Here is a 20,773-nt window from a genome sequence, read left to right as displayed (position 1 = left end):
ACTGTAGCAAAGCCGCAAACAAAAAAGAACAAAACAAATGCCCAGAGGACCTAAGAAATCAAAATACGGAACACTAAGTTTGGACAAAAATATCTGCAAACAATCTTAGCCAGCTGTGTACTATATTCAGCACAGTAATTACTGTTTTATATCTGTTGATACACACAGATGCAGGTGTGTACACACTCCTTTAACTACACACTTTACCTTTGCAAGGTCTTCCTCTATGACATCATTTCTCATTTGAGCAGCATCCAATTGAGTATAAAATCGAGCACCAATCATGGGCATGATGTCATTTACACTTCGCATCCTGTTTTGGTCAGTCAACAAATATCTAACCAAAATAGAGAAGGATCACTTGAATGCCAACCACGCAATTCACAAAACAACACAACCCCCAAGCACACGGGCACTGCTGCCGCCAGCATGTTAGTGTGCACAACTTCGAAAAAAATTTTTTCATGCAAGTCGAGTTCATTTTTAAAGCTTAGTGATTATATTTCTTTTCTCTGGAAAGCTTTAAGAGCCAATGGAAAAAATTGTAAAAATGTCTCTTTCTCTAAATGTTTTACTATTATGAAAATGAGAAAGGAAAGCTGGGTAGAGTTAGACTTACCATATTTCCATTCTCAAACCCTTCTTTACAACAGTGGGAGATGAAAAGATTGTTACAAATATTTTGGGAGGGGTGAAATGGGGGTGATTGTAGGTGGGGAAATTTTTCCATTGCTCTTCAAAAATAGTTTTTGAGACTAAAACTAGGTCTTCCATTTTGATAAGTTAAACAAGCCTCAGCTTTTTAGGAAGCTGTCTCCTGCTCTGTGACCTCATTTACCACCTGTCATGGTGTATTTATTTCTGAGAAATCTTCATGCACTAACACACATCGGAAAAGACCAAATCAATTTCTTCTATCATTATAACTAAGGCAGAAAAATATCACACGTTTAAACAGGCCACCTGTCAGAATACAATGATTATCAATCATCTGTTACTATTTATTCTGATAGGTAAGCCATGTCCTAACCATTCTCACCAAAGCAGCCTCCTAATCTTTCATTCTCTGCTTATGATTCGACGTTATTTTCTCCATAGGACTTATCACTATCTGCAAACATCTTACTTGTTTATGTTTATTAAGTCTTCCCCATTATAATGGGTGGAAGCTCCAGAAGACGGGGAATTTTATTCATCTTATTCAGAAGTGTCTTTAGCATCTGACATACAGTAGGCATTCTTTTGTTGAATAAAGGAACAGTTATAAACTCATGTGGATAATCTATGTCTTAGCTATTCATCTGTAATTACTGACATATTTGTATCTAACTATGTGTAGTGTATGTATACTAACTATGTATAAGCTATGTGACTTTTGGGAAGTGACTTTACATCTTCAAGCCTCAGTTTTGACATGTCTAAAATGGAGCTAATAATGGTACCTAATTTATAGGGTTATTAGGAGAATTAGGTGAATTAATTCATATCAATCAGTTCAAAAGTGCATGATACATAGTTTACTACTCTGTATATTTTAGCTATTGGTTAGTATGAAAGTATGACCTTTTTGTTTATTCATTTTTTATTAAGGAACATTTCATAACATTTGTAGAAGGAAAGAGAATTATATGATGAATCCTCATGTACCCATTACCCAGTTTCAATAATTATTAACTTATGGCCAATTTATTATATTTATATCCTTTACTCTCACTTTTTTAAAAAAGGAAAATTATAACTTGAGATTATTTAAGACATCCTAGGTATTGTAAGCTACAGCTAGAAATCACTGCTGTGATAATATATGAAACAAATATTTCTATTTAAAAGAGAAATCAACTTATTTGATTATTAAAAGGAACCAGGTAACCACTGGCTTCCAGTGCTGTCACCTGCAGGACACTTATGCCAGTGTAACAAAGCACAGGTGGGCAGCCCCGTCCTCCATCCCTCAATTCCATACCACAGGGCTAGTCCAAAAAGAAACTGGATCATCCAGGGTTACACAGAAAGATCAGAAGGAACAGCTGGAAGCTAAAAGAGACTGAAAAGGATCAATAAGCTCTAATTGCTTCTAGAACATCATAGAAAAAAATTTCAAAAGAGACTTCCTAGCATCTGTTCTCTTGAATAACTTATAATAAGGGTTATGGTTGTCCATCCCCTGGAATCCCCGATGTTAGACACATCTTAGACTGTTGTGACTGCAGTCCACAGTGGGCTTCTCTTAAGCCAAAATCATTTCAGACCTATGCTCACGGATTCCCTGGAGTATGAAGACACAGGAGGAGAAAGAAGCATAGGGACCCTTATACATGTGCTTTCTGGAACAGGTGTTTGGGCCACACAGCACATGACCGGGCTGCAGGTGAAGTTATTTATGACAGCTTTTACAAAGATACTGATCTCTCTGGAGAGCAGCACTGTCTAATAGGACTTTCTGAGATGATGCAAATGTTCTATGTCCACGCTGTCCAGTATATTAGCCAGAAGCTACATGTGGCTTCTGAGCTCTTGAAACGTGGCTGGTGCAACTGAGGAACTGAATTTTATATATTATTTAATTTTAATTCATTTAAACTTAAAAGGTCATATGTAGCTCATAGATACCAATGCAGCTTTAGAGGGTCTAGCCTTTCGCCAAATGTTTAAAACATCAATAACTAATTTAAACACACTGGTTTTTGAATTTACTCCAAGAAATACATACTTAGCAATAAAAACAAAGAAATTAAAAGTTGTTTAATCATGTTTTGCCTGATTTTAAATAGTGGAAACTAAAATAAATAGAATCACTGTTAAAAGGCCCTCATGAAAAATCTGTCTTATCTCATATGATCATTATATTAAAACTTACAAAATCAGATTCTTCAGGTCAGAGGAGTAGTTGATTGTCACCAGTTCCATGGCTTTCTGTAAATTCTCTCGCTGAATTCCTGCCAAAGAGTTGCAAGCCAAAGCCAACACAACTTTTCCTAATGATATCAGATCTGCTTGCTGACATGAAAGAATAAATATAACTTTTAATTTTTCTTTTATAGGTACAAATTTAATACACTGACACTACTGCCTGCATGGAAAAAGCATCTTTACAAAGAAGCTGAAGAACTCAGCACAAGGTTCCCAGGTATTGGCGCTTATCAGTCACCTGGGAGCTTATTAACAAGACCATTTCTGAGCCGCTCCACCCCAGATTCTCATTCAGGAGGTATGGGAACAGGCCCAACATTTTTAAAGCACCCAGGTAATTCTAATGAAGGTAGTTCTGGGGGGTACTTTAAGAAACATTACCTGAAGCAATTCACATGCCAACTGCAGAACTGTTGCTTTAAATTTTTTTTCTAAACTTTTATATTTAAATAGAGCTGATATCCTTACTATTACAAGAAATCTGAGGTTGGTTACCATATAGTTAGTTGCTTTACAGTGATCACTACAATTCACGATAGGCACTTTGCTCATTTTTCCATGATGCACAAAATATAGTGAGAGTTCATTTGAAGCAAAGTAATTCCCTTATTCCAAACACAGCAGCAGCATTACCTGATTTCAGAGTACGTTCCCTAGACGCTGACAATGTTGCAAACCCCCATGACATTCCATCTGCTGTTGTTTCCAAACAGACCACTTTTATACTATAAAAGATCTTTGAGCTCTGTAACCACCTGATTTCCTACCCTTTTTTTGTTTGTTTTTTTTAAAGATTTCCCACTCTGAGGCTTTCCTTCAAAAAGAATTTTTAAAAGACAGCTGGCTGAATTGAGGTAAGCTCTCTACCACCTATTAAAACGTTGGGAAACAGAACGGTCACCCCAGGTGGCCCTGCTTGGCAGGTGAACTATTAATGATCACATGCCTAGGAGACAATGGAGTAGTTCAGAGTTCAATGAAATCATCTGAAGTCATTTTTATAGAAAACTTACATAAATCTTCACAATCTGAGATCTCATCTGAATTATTGGATACATGTTTATTTATGGAATATTGGTTTAGTATAGGAGTTTTCAAACCTAGTTTTACATTAAAATTCACCTGAGAAGCTCAAAAAACAAACAAAAAATCACCCAGTGGCTAACCCTTCATCCTCTTCTGGTGTTATTAGTCTGGGGCAAGATCTACGTATTGGTATTTTTCAAACCTTCATAAGAGATTCAGATATGCCGCCAGGGTTGAGAACCACTGGTTTCGTGGAAGTTTATAAATGGTGTATTTGCAAAATCAGGTGAGTATTTCAAGGCAATCACTAATGAAACTTTAGGACTATACAGCTATCCTTAACAACATTCTACCCAAATAGTAAAGAATAAAAGGAAAACAAACTCCATTATTAACATTAAAAAGTTCAAATTTAAAAATTTATCCAAATCTAGCATGTATGAATCTGACACTCTGAGCCTAAGATCCTATAATCAGCGGAAAAACTGATTAGACAAACAACTTTGAATCTATCAGGAAAAGAGATGCCAAGGATTCATGCCAGAGAAACTTTGAAACTTCATTAGTGGCAGAGTTAGGGGCCCAGGCTGGCGGGGGGAAGGTGACAAGGGGAGGGGCGTGAATACTGTGGCGTTTCTGTTCTCTGGATGGCTCTGCCGTGACTGAATTCAGGAAGGGTTCCTCACGGTCATTCTCAAGATCAAGGAAAACATTCACAGTTATATTAATGAAATCCTAAAAATGCTGATTGAGAGAAATCAGTACACGTAAAAGCTAACTGTAAATTTCTACAAGTGTTTCAATCCAATGTCATCAGCAAAGTTAAGCTTGTTATTGTTTATTAAGTATTTCAGCAGCATGTAGCAACACACAGCTTCCCAACCCTTAAACAGTAAAATCTTCAGTTTAGCTCCACCCTGAATTGATGCTGTAACTAAACCTCCCACCTAGAACATTCCGTTATTCCCTATTATGAGATAGGAAAACCAAAGTGCAAGACAGCTGGACTGTTATGGGTTTAAAAAATAAGGCCATCTGATTCTGAGTGTAAACGCCACCTTTCTGAAGCTGACTCAAGGTGGGAATACCCACTTTTAGAAATAGAGTATACATGTCACATAATCCAGACTAAATTAGAACTGATCTTTTTAGATAAAAGAGGTTAATGAAGTCCTGCTTAATTAAGAGAGTTTAACATCGTAAAAACTCAGTAACTCTCCTTTCCTTATTTCCCAGCTACATAATTTTCCATTTGTTATTTTGCTTCTTACCTCCATCTGGCTTTGCCCCCCACTTGTTGAATTCTGGAGGTTTACCCCCCAACTCATTTTCAGTTTCTTCCTGATTCTTTACTTCTTGATTTTTCTCTGATTCTATCTATGGCTCTATTTATGTCCATTTTACTGAAAGTCAGTCTCTATTCACGTGTCTCAAACAGACTATGAAAAATAGACTACAAGAAACAACGCACTCCTTTCTCATGTACCCTCTTCTCTGTAAAATCACAATCCCCCGTTTGGGACTACCTTTAACTCTCTTCTTTACCTTACTATAAGCTATATGGAAAATCTACACATATATACCCACTCCAAAAAAAAAAAAAAAAAGGAAAGAAAAGAAAACCTGATACAACTTTTACCGCTGAAAAATAAAGGGAGGGTGACAACTGGTTGAAAGTAGCCTAAGTTTACAAATGAAGGCAGTTCCTAACTTACCAATCAGTTGCCCCAAATCCTTACTTTAAAGTTATTTGTTTTGAAACTCTGGGATTATTTTTTCTTATGAAGAGTTGTTTTTCAAGATAACTAACTACACAACCCATAATATAACTCCAATAACGGACATTTGCAAATAAAAAATGGAAAACAACACTGATGTGATACTCACAGAAAAACCAACAACTAGTCTTATCTTATACGAGTAATTAAAAAGAAAAAGGAACTATTCAGAATAGAAAAGAATGAAGAGATACCGTGAGACTGCACGTAAAAAACAAAACTGGAAACATGGGGTTTCCAAATACTTGCAATAGAGGTTGATGGCACTGGTTCTAAATAATGTCTGATTTCTCTTTAAAAGTTTAATATTATTTTCCTGGATATATAAAGATCACTAGTATTTTAACAGTCAATAACCAGTCACTTTCAGGAGCACAAAGAAGAAAAATTTTCAGAGCCAATTAGTTAGGCACTAAGTATAAGACAGAAGATAAGCAGGAAAACAGCTAAGAAACAACCAACCTGGATAAGAAAGAGGGAGCAAATTCCCTTCTGCAGAAGAAAGCTGCTAGGGCTGGGGGCTGGGGGCTGGTCGGGGGCGGGGGGGGGGGGTAGCCAGGTTCTTTCATGGAGAGCCCACTAGATGGCGCTATCAACCAGAACAGCTTGGCTGCTGCTGGGGGTAGGTGGGCACCAGCAGAGGGGAAGAAGCTGTGAAAAGGCTGCATACAACTGAATGTGATGAGTGGCTCTAAGTCTGGGGACTGCACTGTCCACAGTCCAGTAGCAAAGGAAGAGGTTTATGCATGAATCAACTGTAATACTAAAAACTACCTGGACTCTACTTCTGGCCTTTCCTTTTGTTCTGAAATTTTGTCTCATAAAGTGAACTAAAATCTTTCAAAGATTTAAAGAAAAGAGAATGAAATGAGAAGGACAGTGGGAAGGTAAGGTATTCTCCTCCTTGTTTCTCCATGTAAACAAGAGATTCTGCCTTACATCAAACCTCTGTAAGTTAATAAATGTTCAGAAACAACAAAGATTTCTTTCATGAAAGAAACTAACATTGTCTTAAAATGACAACTGCATACCCTCCAAAAAATATGAATACCAACTGAATGATATGAAATATTTACTTTAAATAGCTACATTACTTGCACAGGGTAATCAAAGCAAAAGCAACTACACTTAACGCTCCTTGCAGAGGTAGGTTCTTACTCTGCTACACATTGTGTTAATCAAATAAAAACTAAATAGCTAAGAACAAAATGGGACCTAAGTCCACAATATTATGATGAAGTCAGACTATAACCAAATTCTAATAATGTACAAGAAGTGAGTGATAGGCTTTGGTTAAGCAAAAGAAAAAAATCATTTAGAAAACAGCAATACAAAAATTTTCCTTTGAAAATAAAAATTTTGGACTGATAGTGGGACAACTATTCTAAAAGTAAAAATAATAGGTGTGATTTTAACACACTAAAAAGTGAAAAAAAGTAAAATGTCATTTAATATATTTCATTCAGCTGACTAATTAATGTTTTAATCTATGCTGAGGACAAATTTCCTTGTCAAATAAATGCATTTTCATTCAAACAGCTGGAGTCTCTGACACTGTCATTAATTCTGTATATTCCAACGTATAAGGGCTCTACACTAAACACAGCACAGTGATTAAGAAAATACACATTCAAAGTTTGCATAGAGACCACCCCCAGCATAAACTGAAATCTAGACTTAAAACCCTGAAAATAAACAAAATTTATCTTTAAAAAAAAATCAAGCCTTAAGTTATTAAGTATCCATGTTAATTCTTACTCACCTGGTATTGAGCCATTAATGCCAACGGATTATTATTCTGACTGTTATCAAATGTTAAAACATCAAAAACTCCAACACAATTTACTCGCAACCTTTAAAGACCAGAAAATTTAAAGAAAATAATTAAAATGAGATTTTAAAAAAATTACATACTACTGGAAATGGAACATTTCTTATGCTATGAGGAGGGCTCTCAGAATCCTCTCCAGTCTCACCTCCTGTCCTCCCCCCGCCGCCATAACCTCTATCAATCACCATTTTAGAGATGACATCACAGACGTCAAGTTATAAAAGCCTATGGTTATAAAAGTCAGGAATGGATAAAGCCAGGACTATAACACATCTTTTGACTACCAGGCTAGTGGTCTTTTCACCAAACCGAGCTGCTTCTTTATTAGTTATTCATGAAAAGAGAACTGGTTAGCTTCTTAACATGTACTAGGCACATTCAAAGCATTTTATATGTAGTAATTCATTTGATCCTCTCAATAATCTTATGAGGCAGGTACCTTACAAATATGGAAAATGGAGATAATAATAGTACCTGTCTTACAGACTGTTGAACACATAGATGTTAAGTAACTAATAGAGCCAGGATACGAACCCAGGTAAACTGGTACTAGACCTTGAGCTCTTTATGCTATGCTACCCAAGACAACTCTCAAAATTTCAGCAACTCAAATAAAACTCTAGTGAAGTCAAGGTCTGTGTTACTTAACCCTTTATCACTGGTTCTCAAAGCATGAAACCCAATCAGCAGCAACAGCATCAGTCACCCAGGAACTTGTTAGAAATGCAAATTCTAAGGCCCCGCCCCAGACTTCCTGAATGAGAACACTTGGGGTGGAGCCCAACAGCCTACGCTAAGCCCTCCAGGATACTGGGACTCATGACAAAATTTGAGAGCCACAGTTGTACACAGAAAAGTTGTACTGATACTGTTTGATATCCCCCCCAACCTTAACCATACATACCTCCCAAACCCTCACAGGATCTTGGTTAATAACCAGGCATCTTATTAAGAATTCAACATTTTTAAAAAACCTACAAATGAACTCAAAGTCATGGCAGTTCTTCTGGATGGAATATATGAAAAGGTAGAATTAAAACAAATCATGCTGTGTTTACTAAGCTGTCATAGGTTAGATGCTCAATAAAGAAGCCAAAACTCAAAATGCTAGTACCTTGTTTTGCCAGTTATCAGAATCTTTGTTGGGTCCATAACTCGACATGCCAAACCTGCTGTATGAATGGTACGCAATGCAGAACTCAGCTGGACAATATATGCCCAAATAAGAGATTCTGGCAATAATCCAGCATGCTGTCTGGGCAATGGTCCATCGTGCTGACCTATAAAAGCAAATAAAAAATGGCATCTTCATTTAAATAATTAACTAAAAGACTAAAACATGCAAACCAAGAAGAATTTAAGAAACAAACCCAAATTTTCTTACTTATGATATTATACCTTTACACTGTTAGCAGCAGCAGAGCTCTCACCGAGCTTCTCTTTTCTGTGACCATTATAATTATTGCACAAAAATTATTTAAAGTAATAATTTATACTTAATTATGAGTCAAATAAATGAGTTCAGATTAAAAACAGGAACTGCAGAGATTATTTTTCTTAAAGTGTGGCTAACCCTTGCCTGTATTACCGTTCAGGTGCGTGGGAACTACACACCTGTGGCTTGAGGGGAACAAAAGTCTCTCCCGTCATTTGTGTTGAGTGTTTTCTTATGCTCCTCATACTGCTCAGCCTCCCCTATTACAGCCGAGTCAGTCAGACGAAATGACATCCAATTCACAGAAAACATAAATGTAAAACACTGAATGTCACTTATGTGCAATGAAGAAACACAAAAATAATCGGGTCTACCATGAAAAGTAATCCTTTTGATTCAATCAACTCTTGTTAAGTGCTTCTTTTTTTTTTTTTTTTTGCGGTACGCGGGCCTCTCACTGCCGTGGCCTCCCCCGCCGCGGAGCACAGGCTCCGGACGCACAGGCCCAGCGGCCATGGCTCACGGGCCCAGCCGCTCCGCGGCACGCGGGATCCCCCCAGACCGGGGCACGAACCCGCGTCCCCTGCATTGGCAGGCGGACTCTCAACCACTGCGCCACCAGGGAAGCCCTAAGTGCTTCTTGATACTACTTTCTGGGTCACTGTTAATCAGCAGAAAAGAAGCCGTATAAGTTTAATCTAGATTTTGTAATTATTTCAGGGAATATGACTTTATAAAACCAAGTGTTCACATGGTTGTAAACAAACCTTTTCTGAATCAGTTATAAAAGCAACACAGTTAAATGGTTAATTGTGGAGATAATAAATAGCAAATAAGGAAGAGCAAATACAAAATTCAAAAACTGCGATCCCTCAATTTAGACAGAACTAAAGATAATACCATCTGGAAAGCAGTGATAGATGACTCAAAAAGTAGCTCTAGTGATAAATGTCAAGACAACATCAAAGACAACCACGAAGAGTTTAAATAAAACTATTTAATAAGTGTGGTAATAAGGAAAAGAAATATTTATAGCAAATATTTATAGCTACATATTTATAGCAAATATTTAGTGCATACTGTGTGCCAGATTCTGTCTAGTTACTTTACCCACATTACGTCATTTTAAACCTCTTATCACAATCCCTATATGGTACGCTATTATTATTGCCACTTTCTTATTAGTATATTTATTACAATATGTGATTTTTTTAGTTTGTTTTAAATTAACAAATTAAATAGTATAAGAAAGCATTATACTTCCATTTATGTCTCTATAAGTTTATACAAACACTGGCTCTTTTTTCCTTCTCTTTTTAGTATTCATATTGGGAAAACAGAGGATTGCCTTGTATTATATAAATTGTTATAAATTAAAGTATATATGGTACATTTAGGGAAGTTACTACCATTCAAACAATACTAGAAAAAGAACTGATTCCCAGGAAAATGTAAACATAATATATCAAATAGCCAGAAAACAACAAAAACAGAATTAAGATTAAAAAAAAAAAAAAAACTGGGGCTTCCCTGGTGGCGCAGTGGTTGAGAATCTGCCTGCTAATGCAGGGGACACGGGTTCGAGCTCTGGTCTGGGAAGATCCCACATGCCACGGAGCAACTAGGCCCGTGAGCCACAACTACTGAGCCTGCGCATCTGGAGCTTGTGCTCCGCAGTAAGAGAGGCCGCGATAGTGAGAGGCCCACGCACCGCGATGAAGAGTGGCCCCCGCTTGCCACAACTAGAGAAAGCCCTCGCGCAGAAACGAAGACCCAACACAGCAAAAATAAATAAATTAATTAATAAACTCCTACCCACCCACCCACCCCCCCAAAAAAGAAAAAGACCCTGTCTAGTTCTTTAAAAAAAAAAAAAAAAAAAAAAACTGGAAAGGAGTGCTATAAATCAGTGGTTCCCAACAGGGGTCCGTGTTGCCCCCTCAGGGACATTTGGAGGTACCTAGAGATATTTTTGGTGTCACAACTGGAGGAGGGGCTGCTCCTGGCATCTAGTGGGTAGATGGCAGGGATGTAGCTGAACACCCAGCGATGCCCAAAACGGCCCCGCACAAATAATTATCCAGCCCCAAATGTCAGCAGTGCTGAGGCTGAGAAACCCAGCTGTAAATTAAAGCCAACAGTCACTTCACAGGTGTTATTACTAAAATAAACTTGAACAACTATAGCTATATTCATCTGTAGGGAAAGTTATACCACATCCCCTTCAACAAAATTATGTATGTGCTACAGATGACATGGCAAAAGGAAACAAATGACCACACTATGTGACCAGATTTTTAATGTGAAACAGCCATGTAACCACAGCTTTCTTCTTTCAACTGTCAGAAAGCACAGTTACGAGTAAACAGAATACATTTTTTATCCATAATGTCAGTTCTTAAAGGAGTCATGATCCAAAAGATACTGGAATGTGGACTCAAGTCTTCTCCCTCCTTACTTCCTCTCAGGATATATTCAGGAAAATCTTTAACCAATTAAAAACCACTGCAAAGAATGTAATGTTTCTTTCCTGCCTCCATACAAGAAAATGATACATACATTTTCCTTCCCCCAAAACATAAACTAATTAATAGACACCACAAAATGGATTTATTTTTACTCTGAAACAACTTACCCTTTAATAATCATTTGTTAGGATGTAATTAAAATATTTTGGTTCTTTGCAATATTTGAACTAAAAAACAATTCTTTAAGTAAATATTAGAAAGGGGCAAAAAAAGAAAATATTCCCCATTTAAGTAAAAGTTACCTGAAAATTTATTTTGAAGACTAGCTCCTTAAGGAACACAGAATCCCACCTTCAAGCAAAAGCATTTGTTTAGGGAAATAATTACATATTGATAAATGACACACAGTCACACTGGAGTATGCAAAACAAAACAAAGCACAACAAAAAACCAAGACTGGAAAGAAATATACCAAGAGACGTGCTTTGGGTGGTGAAGTCACAGGGATTACTTTTCAATTTACTGAATTTTCCAAACCATCTTTATTCAGAAAGCATTATATTATTATTATTTTTTATTTTTATTTTTTTTGCGGTACGCGGGCCTCTCACTGTTGTGGCCTCTCCCGTTGCGGAGCACAGGCTCCGGACGCGCAGGCTCAGTAGTTGTGGCTCACGGGCCCAGTTGCTCTGCAGCATGTGGGATCTTCCCAGACCAGGGCACGAACCCATGTCCCCTGCATCAGCAGGTGGACTCTCAACCACTGCGCCACCAGGGAAGCCCCAGAAAGCATTATATTTTTTAAAGAAAAAAAATTTTAAGAGGAAAAAAAACCTTTTATCGTATTCTCAGCTACTTAAATTTCAGGTATTTACATGAGTCTTTCATAACCCACCTTCATCTCAGTCTATACATGTACATAACATGTTATTTCCTAACTTGTTACATATTGACTCTATTTCTTTAAGGTATTTCTTTTTAAAATGCAATAGGGTCTTTACGCTGAATGATTTCAGGGCTAAATTTACATGTATTTTAAAATACAAAACTACTCTTCCACAGAGCAAAGGCATCTGTCAAACACAGCTTGCCTGCATCGTTTTCTTACCCCACTTTCTCTTTGTGAAATAGGCATCCGCATTAGGGTCATTGAAGTGTCTGCTCATCATAGTCTCTCCTCCAGCGTGGAAATCATATGCAAACACAAGAGCTTAAAATAAAACACAAACACTCATTACTGCAATCTGGCTTCAAATAATGAAGCCCACTAGCAAAAAGACCATTACAAGTCACTCACAAGGCTCTGCAAAAGCTTTAGTGGTAAACACTTCACGCAAGGTCACGATATTTGAGTGCTGGATTTTCTTCCACATGTCCACCAATACCATGCACTTTGTGTTAACAAGACGAAAACCTGAAAAAGAAAAAATTTTCTGCTAACCTGCAAATGACATCTCCCCCTTATTTCATCAGAAATGTGCAGAGGGCTTCCCTGGTGGCGCAGTGGTTAAGAATCCGCCTGCCAGTGCAGGGGACATGGGTTTGAGCCCTGGTCCGGGAAGATCCCACATGCCACGGAGCAACCAAGCCCATGTGCCACAACTACTGAGCCTGAGCTCTAGAGCCCGCGAGCCACAACTACTGAAGCCCGCGCCTAGAGCCCATAATCCACAACAAGAGAAGCCACCGCAACGAGAAGACCACACATCGCAACAAAGAGTAGCCCCCGCTCACAACTAGAGAAAGCCCGCACGCAGCAACAAAGACCCAAGGCAGCCAAAAATAAATTAATTAAAAAAAAAATGTGCAGAAAAAGCCATGTTATACATCACTTATGAAATACTAATTTCCAAATGAAATAATATATGTATTATCCTTTAAATTCATGTTAAATAAACTCATTTAGGAATCTCCGAATAATCTTAGCCTCACTAATATGCTCCTAAAAGAGGATAATTTATCTTCCTTACCATGTATCCTCCGAAGGCAATAAGGCAGATCATCTTTGCTATTTACAGCTTTGTAGCAGGATGTAATGTATCCAAAATTACTTGATTTCTGTATCCGGTTGGGTGGTGGCAGTGGTTCTAGAGGGAACAGGCTATGGTAGCTGTCAACTTCTGTAGGGACTGCTAGAGTAATTCATAAGAAGATGACTTTAACTTGCAGACATTCACAAATCTCTCAGATCTCAAAGTAATGAAGAAGAAACCAACTCTATAAACCAGATATCAAACACACTGTATTCCAGAACAGTGTCAACATTTGTAACAATTGTATAGGACACATTCGTCTCACTATCAATAAAAAGGCATTATAAAACAACAAAAGAACAACTAGATTTCATGCACTCAAAAATATTCGTCTTTTATAATAGCACACCACTCTTGTTTCTCAGCTGTTAGAAACAATTCGCATTATCACTTACGAGATACTAACCATTTCTGATTCTGATGTAAAATAAAAATCAAGACAGTTTTTGTCTTTAAACATCTTATTTTGTACAAAACATATTTAGACAATGGTGTTAAGTATATGAAATTCTTTTTTAAAGAAATTGAAAACAAATAACAATAAACTGGAGTGTATATGTAATATGTCTGTGTATGTATATCGATTTATATGTACAAATATAGCAATCTGTATCAAACTCTCAAACCATTCAGTGGAATAGCACAGTTTGAATACCTAGCAAAACACAAAAGAAAAAAACTAAAACAGCTTTACCACTATGCCTGCCATGTTCCCCTGTATTTCCTATTAAGAAATACAAGGGAAACGTCTTTAAGAAATTCCAGAAGACAGGTTAAAAATGACCCCTCTGCCTTTACCAAATGTTTACACTCATTATCTCTTAGTTCTTGAAACAATTCTATGAGATAGGATTCCCTATTTCATAAACAAGAAAAGTGAAAATCACACATCTAGAGAGGTAGTTGGGATGCAAACCCAGGATTCTGATTCTGTAGTCTTGTGCTCTTAACCCCTAGATGGAATTTTGGCCATAGTGAAAAACAAACATCAATTCATTGTTAACTTTCAAACCAAGGTAAAGGCACGTTCTACTGAAAAAAGGTGGTATAAGGGAAGTATACACACAAGTGAATATAGCTGTAACTTTTGCCCATTTACTATTTTTTATTTGAACAATCAGTTCAATTTCCACAAAGAAACAAATGATGAATAAATGTTTCCTAGTTTTTTGATAAGGAGCACTTAATAAGGGAAGTAATTAATTTCAAATTAGTAAAAAATATATTGAGTATCCACTATGTATTAGTGAACACATATTAATGAAATACGGGTTCTTATCAAGAGGCTTAGAGAAAAAGGATTGAGATTTACATAAAACAATACAGTACCAAGCAAAATAGCTTTGAAAAAAGTACAATTCACCATGGCGCTGGTTCTTAAACTCTAGCACCCTTCAGAATTACCTAGAGGCTTGTTAAAACACAGTTTGCTGGGTCCCATGTCCAGAGTTTTGAGTCAGTAAGTAGGTCTAAACCAGGGCCCAAGGATTTGCAATTCTAACAAGTTCCCAGGTGATAATGAAAAGCTGCTGTTGGGTCAAGTGCTTTGAGAACCACTACACATTTAAATACAAAGCCATGGAAAGGAAAGCCAGTTCCAAGGATATTAGGAAAGATCTTACAGAAGATTTGGCATGTTTACTACAAAATGATGGATGAGACTGCTTCCAGTGAGCTAAAACAAATGCAAAGAGTGGTGAGACAGCTAACAGACCAACAACAAGGACTTGAAATTCACTACACCAAACACCGGTACTCAGAGCACCCGTGTGACAGAGAAACTGAGTGGGGGCCACAATGAGCTAAAAATCTTATGCTCTGAACTCCTTTCTCCCTCTGTCTACTTTTAAGCAAGTCATGAATTCTACACACTGAAGGAAAAAAATTGTGCTTCAGTGGAAAACAGTGCACTGTCTAAAGGATAACCCTCTGGTGTCTGATTCTGTGGAAGATATTTTACACCCCTGTAAGCTGTAAATAAGTGATAAATACTGCACTGCAAAATAATTCTCGTCTATAGGCAATTCTGTCTGGTGAAGGCTCGACGGACTTCCCTCCTCCCCTGTGGAAAAGACAGTTTGCACATTTGTTTCAATATTCCTCATCTATGATGTGTCTTGTAATATAGGATTGGCTCCCTCACAACTTAAATAAAATCTTTAGTACTTTCTCCTTTTTATATCTGTACATCCTGATTTTAACCTTTTTTCGGAAAATCATCTTTTAACCCTACTTTTCCCAGTCTACTCTGAAATAATCATATGTGGCCTAATATTAACCTTGAAAACCAAGTGTCTTAATAGACAGGAATATTCATTTGTTGTTCTGCTGTTCTTTGTTTCTAGTTCAGTTTAACAAATGCACAAAATTAAGTACCATAAAGGGAACGGGGTGCCTCAATCACTGTTTGGCATCAAAAATCAAAGTAAAGAAAACCAACTTGGAAGATCCCAGACAAATGCACTCCTTAGTTTAGCCCAATTTTTAGTCTGGGGCTCAGTTCAACCAAATAATATTAAAAATAATGATAAAGAAAATTTTAGTTTCTTTCCTCTATTCAACCTAACGTCCCCTCAAAGAACATAGAGAATGACAGACTGGATCTAAGATACTGAATGTCTGAGGTTCACCACGGTAAACCTATGGCAGAGTTTCTCAAGCTCAGCAGTAGTGACATATTGGTCCAGACAATCCTTTGTTGTCGGGGACTGTCCTGTGCACTGTAGGGTATTTAGCAGCATCCGTGGCCTCAACCCACTAACCCACTAGTAGCCAGTAGCACCCCGCTGCCAACTGTGACAATCAAAAATGTTCCAGACGTTGCCAAATGACCCATGAGGGGTAAAATCATTCCTGGCTGAGAACCACTGACCTACGGGAAATAAATTATGATTTGAGTTGAGAAGTACTAATTTGATGGAAGTATGAAGAATGGAAAGGAAAAGGGAAAGGAAAAAGTCAGTAAGACCATCATTAATAAATGAGTCAAAATGAGTCAGAGGTTAATGGTAAACATGAGACATGAAAAAGATCAAAGTGAGAGCAGCAACAGAAAAAACCACTTATTAAAACCTTGTTTGAACATGGGCGCACAGAATTGGATTAACCACAATCTTTAGTTTGTGACACTCAAATCACTAGCTCATGTCTACGCATGGCCTGCTTTTATTCAGTTAATTATTCTTAATAATATGGTAAGCATCTGCAAACTTGGCACACAAAACGAAGGCTCACACCTTGACCTGAATGGTCATCTAAATACATGGCTCTCTACCAACCTCTGCCTTCCTTCTCTCTCGTCCTTCCCTTTTTTTTTTTTTTTTTTTTTGCGGTACGCGGGCCTCTCGCTGTTGTGGCCTCTCCCGTTGCGGAGCACAGGCTCCGGACGCGCAGGCTCAGTGGCCATGGCTCACGGGCCCAGCCGCTCCGCGGCACGTGGGATCCTCCTGGACCGGGGCACGAATCCATGTCCCCTGCATCGGCAGGCGGACTCTCAACAACTGCGCCACCAGGGAAGCCCTCGTCCTTCCCTTTTTATATAGTTTCATTATACCTATATGTATTCCTCAAAAGTTTATTATGTATATGTATATACACATTCATTTATTGATGATGTAAATACATATATAAATTTCAACTTTATAAAAAGGTATCATGCTCTATGTAGTCTCTCGCAGCTCACTTTTTAACTTAATATTGCATTACTGAGATTCTTCCATATTACTGCTTTCTTTATGAAGTGTACTTTCTTCATTTAAACTGCTGTATAATATGCCATTGTCCGACAGTATCAGGTAATTCCCAACACTGTCCTTCAAGATGAGCATTAGGACTGATCGAAGTTTCTGCTATTGTAAGCAGTGATGTTATGGATACTTTATACATTTTCTAGTTAAAAATATATAGTTTACCTATATCTAGGAGCAGAACTACTAGATCACAGGATACACAGATGTTCAACTTCGGGGATTTTCTGCAGTGATAACACATTCACCAGTTTATACAACCAACAGCAATGTACTGGAGAACCTGTGGATCCATATCCTAATGCTGCACATGGTCAGACTTTCCAATGATATCTTATTTGTCTTTCCCTAATCATCAATGATGTTAAACATTTCTTCACAGATTTTTCATTGTATGAATTTCCACTTTCTTGAAATGCCTATTCCTACCTTTTGGCCATTTTTCTGTTTTGTTGGGGTTTTTTTCAGGCTCTTACTAATTTGTGGTTTTTATTTTCTTTGTCAATTGTGTAAATATCTTCTTCAAGTTTTTTCTTTACTATAGGTATCTTTGGAGTGTTTTTAATTTTTTAAAATTAATGAATTAATTAATTGAATTTTTGGCTGCCTTGGGTCTTTGTTGCTGCGTGCGGGCTTTCTCCAGTTGCAGCGATCGGGGGCTACTCTTCGTTGCGGTGCGTGGGCTTCTCATTGCAGTGGCTTCTCTTGTTGTGGAGCACCAGCTCTAGGTGTGTGGGCTCAGTAGTTGTGGCACTCAGGCTCAGTAGTTGTGGCGCACAGGCTTAGGTGCACCATGGCATGTGGGATCTTCCCGGACCAGGGCTCGAACCCGTGTCCCCTGCATTGGCAGGCAGATTCTTAACCACTGCACCACCAGGGAAGTCCCTTTATAATCGTAATTCAGTAAAATTTATCAGTACTTTCTTTAAGAGTCAAGAATCTTTGCCTCCAGTATAGGAAATCTTTCTCTATTGAAAGATGAAATTTACTCATTTGTATTTCATAGTACGAATTTTAAAGTTTTGCTTTTGACATTTAAATTCTTTTTTTTTTTTTTTTTTTTTTCTTTTTGCGGTATGTGGGCCTCTCACTGCTGTGGCCTCTCCCGTTGCGGAGCACAGGCTCTGGACGCGCAGGCCCAGCGGCCATGGCTCACGGGCCCAGCCGCTCCGCGGCATGTGGGATCCTCCCAGACCGGGGCACGAACCCGCGTCCCCTGCATCGGCAGGCGGACTCTCAACCACTGCGCCACCAGGGAGGCCCTGACATTTAAATTCTTAATCTATTTGGAACTGGTTTTTGCATGTGGTTTGAGATCATGATACAATTGTAACAATACAATCTTTTACCATAAAGAAAACCATTTTTCCAATGCCTTCCTGTCCCCACTGATTAGCCACCTCTATCACAGAATGTACCTAGCTTCTCCCTAGTCTGTTCCAGTAATCAATTTGTCCAACCCAGTGCCATTACGACACTGTTTCAGTCACTACAGACTCAAACCAAGCCTCCCCTCCCCAGTACACCCAGAATCCTAATCCTAATCTTCAAAGTGCTTCAGATAGTCTTGGACCTTTACTCTTCGATATATTTATCATATACTATGAAAAGCTCTGCTATGCTGTAATATAATAAAAAAAATAAAACCAAATCTTGATTAGAAGTGTGGAACTTTCAGCTAATCCCCCAACCTTCCAGAGAGGGGAGAGAGGCTGGAGACTGAGTCAATCACCAAGAGCCAGAGATTTAATCAACCATGCCAAGACAATGAAACATTCATAAGAATTCCTAAACAGAGGGATTCAGAGGGCTTACAGGTTGGTGAGCATGATGAGGTGCTGGGAGGGTGTCATACCTGGAGAGGGTATGGAAGTTCCCCACACCCCACCCTATCCCCACACTTTGCCCCATGTATCTCTTCCATTTGGCTGTTCCTTGAGTTGTACTCTTTATAATAAGCCAGTAATAGTTTACAAAGTGCTTTCCCGAGTTCTGTGAGTCATTCCAGCTAATCGCCGAACCTGAGGGCATGTTGTGGAAACCCCCAAATTTGTAGTTGGCCAGACAGAAGTTTGAGTAGCCTGGGTACCCTATTTCAGCTGGCATCTGAAGAAGGAGTGGTCTTATGGGACTGAGCCCTTAACAATTAAATTGTTAGGACACGAATTAGGTGTCAGAAGTATTATGAGTAAGAACAGCTCATGTGCTTTGACTGAAATTATACTGAATCTGTAGATCAGTTTACAAAAATTGACAACCATTATGGCCTCCTATTCATGAATGTCGTATTTCACTCTCTATATTTATCTTATTTAACACTTCTTAGTAAATCTCTGCCACTGATATCTTACACATCTTTTGTTCTATTTATTCCTAGGTACTGATATTCTGAAGCCATTGTAAATAGCATCTTCTCTTTTAATTTTTTTTTTTTTTTTTACCCTAGCTAGGGCCTCAAAGACAATGCTTAACAATAAGGAAAATTCCAGCGTGAACATTTCAAAGGCTATGACAGGTAGGTTTCCTGCCCAGGCTTAAGACATAACAGCCAGACAGACATATTCCTTTGAATTCTTTAGCAATCAAGAAGATACACAGTGGACTATGCTGAATCTGTGATTACAACCAGGTGTTTTGAGATTATCACTACAGCAAATGTATTCCTACTGTATTATTTACGAAGTTTTCCTAAATTACACCACACTTCATTGTGCCTATGCCGAGTAAGCCAGGGAAAGAGATTTTAATGCTCTCTGAGAAACGTCATGGTACAGTCAGAAAAACCGAGGTTTCAATCCTGACTCAGTCAGATAATTACTAGCCACTTGCTCTTAGAGGCAAGTTACTTAACCTGCCTGCTAACTTCAGTTTCCTCATATGTGAAATAAAGGTGATATTATTAGTATCTATACCACCGGAGTTTTGTGAGGAAAAAACGTACACACAGAAAGCCTTAGCACCCTGTCCGGCATGCCGCGGCCTCAGTAATAATAGCACTCACCTCCCCACCCCTACTTAAGTACCTATACTTCATCGTTTCCAAAGATCATAATATTTCAGTGCACGATGAGGTAAATCACCATGAATTCTAAAACTACCTATTTTTTGGATGAACTAGAATCTTGTCACATGTAGAATTCTTTGGAAAAAAACTAGATCAATGGCATCTTGGAATTCTTCTTAAGTAGGTTTCAGATAAATATAGTCATAAAATAGTAATTAGCTAGCTTAAGGCATAAAAACATGTAGGACTACATAAAGATTATACTCTCCTTTAAAAGGAAGGATCAGTCAACTTGCATTTTACCTGGCATATCTGCTTGATCAATCTGAGCCATTGTTATTAAATGTCTGTTAATCAGCTCCTAAGAAAAGAAAATAAGTATATTTACATCTAAACACAACTTCTGAAATCTGGACTTTCTATTGCAACTGAATAGCCTGAGTACTAATATTTTTGGCATGTGTACTTTTTAATGTTGATATCAGGAAATAACATTTCCAATAATGTGAAATGTCTAAATTCCAGTCCTGGATAGACCTGCC

General features: G+C 38.0%; 1 protein-coding gene across 10 annotated transcripts in view; it reads right to left on the bottom strand.

Annotated features, from left to right (window-relative positions):
- Nucleotides 1–20,773, bottom strand: part of PAN3 (poly(A) specific ribonuclease subunit PAN3) — a 121,225-nt gene that overhangs the window by 11,861 nt on the left and 88,591 nt on the right. For 7 of the 10 annotated variants that reach the window (XM_081214957.1, XM_081214960.1, XM_081214961.1 and 4 more), the window contains 8 exons: nt 20,535–20,592; nt 13,419–13,580; nt 12,746–12,862; nt 12,557–12,658; nt 8,660–8,825; nt 7,477–7,567; nt 2,858–2,997; nt 208–337 (listed from right to left, as the gene is read on the bottom strand). In XM_081214957.1, coding sequence (XP_081071083.1) covers nt 208–337; nt 2,858–2,997; nt 7,477–7,567; nt 8,660–8,825; nt 12,557–12,658; nt 12,746–12,862; nt 13,419–13,580; nt 20,535–20,592 — 966 coding nt within the window. Of the gene's footprint in view, nt 1–207; nt 338–2,019; nt 2,045–2,857; nt 2,998–7,476; nt 7,568–8,659; nt 8,826–12,556; nt 12,659–12,745; nt 12,863–13,418; nt 13,581–20,534; nt 20,593–20,773 lie in introns of those variants that run through there. The other 3 variants (XM_081214959.1, XM_081214964.1, XM_081214966.1) reach the window with 2 other exon arrangements.

Source organism: Mesoplodon bidens (assembly GCF_964165515.1).
Source record: "Mesoplodon bidens genome assembly, chromosome: 17".
In the NCBI taxonomy this organism is placed as follows: domain Eukaryota; kingdom Metazoa; phylum Chordata; class Mammalia; order Artiodactyla; family Ziphiidae; genus Mesoplodon; species Mesoplodon bidens.
This window is presented reverse-complemented; position numbering and strand designations above follow the sequence as displayed.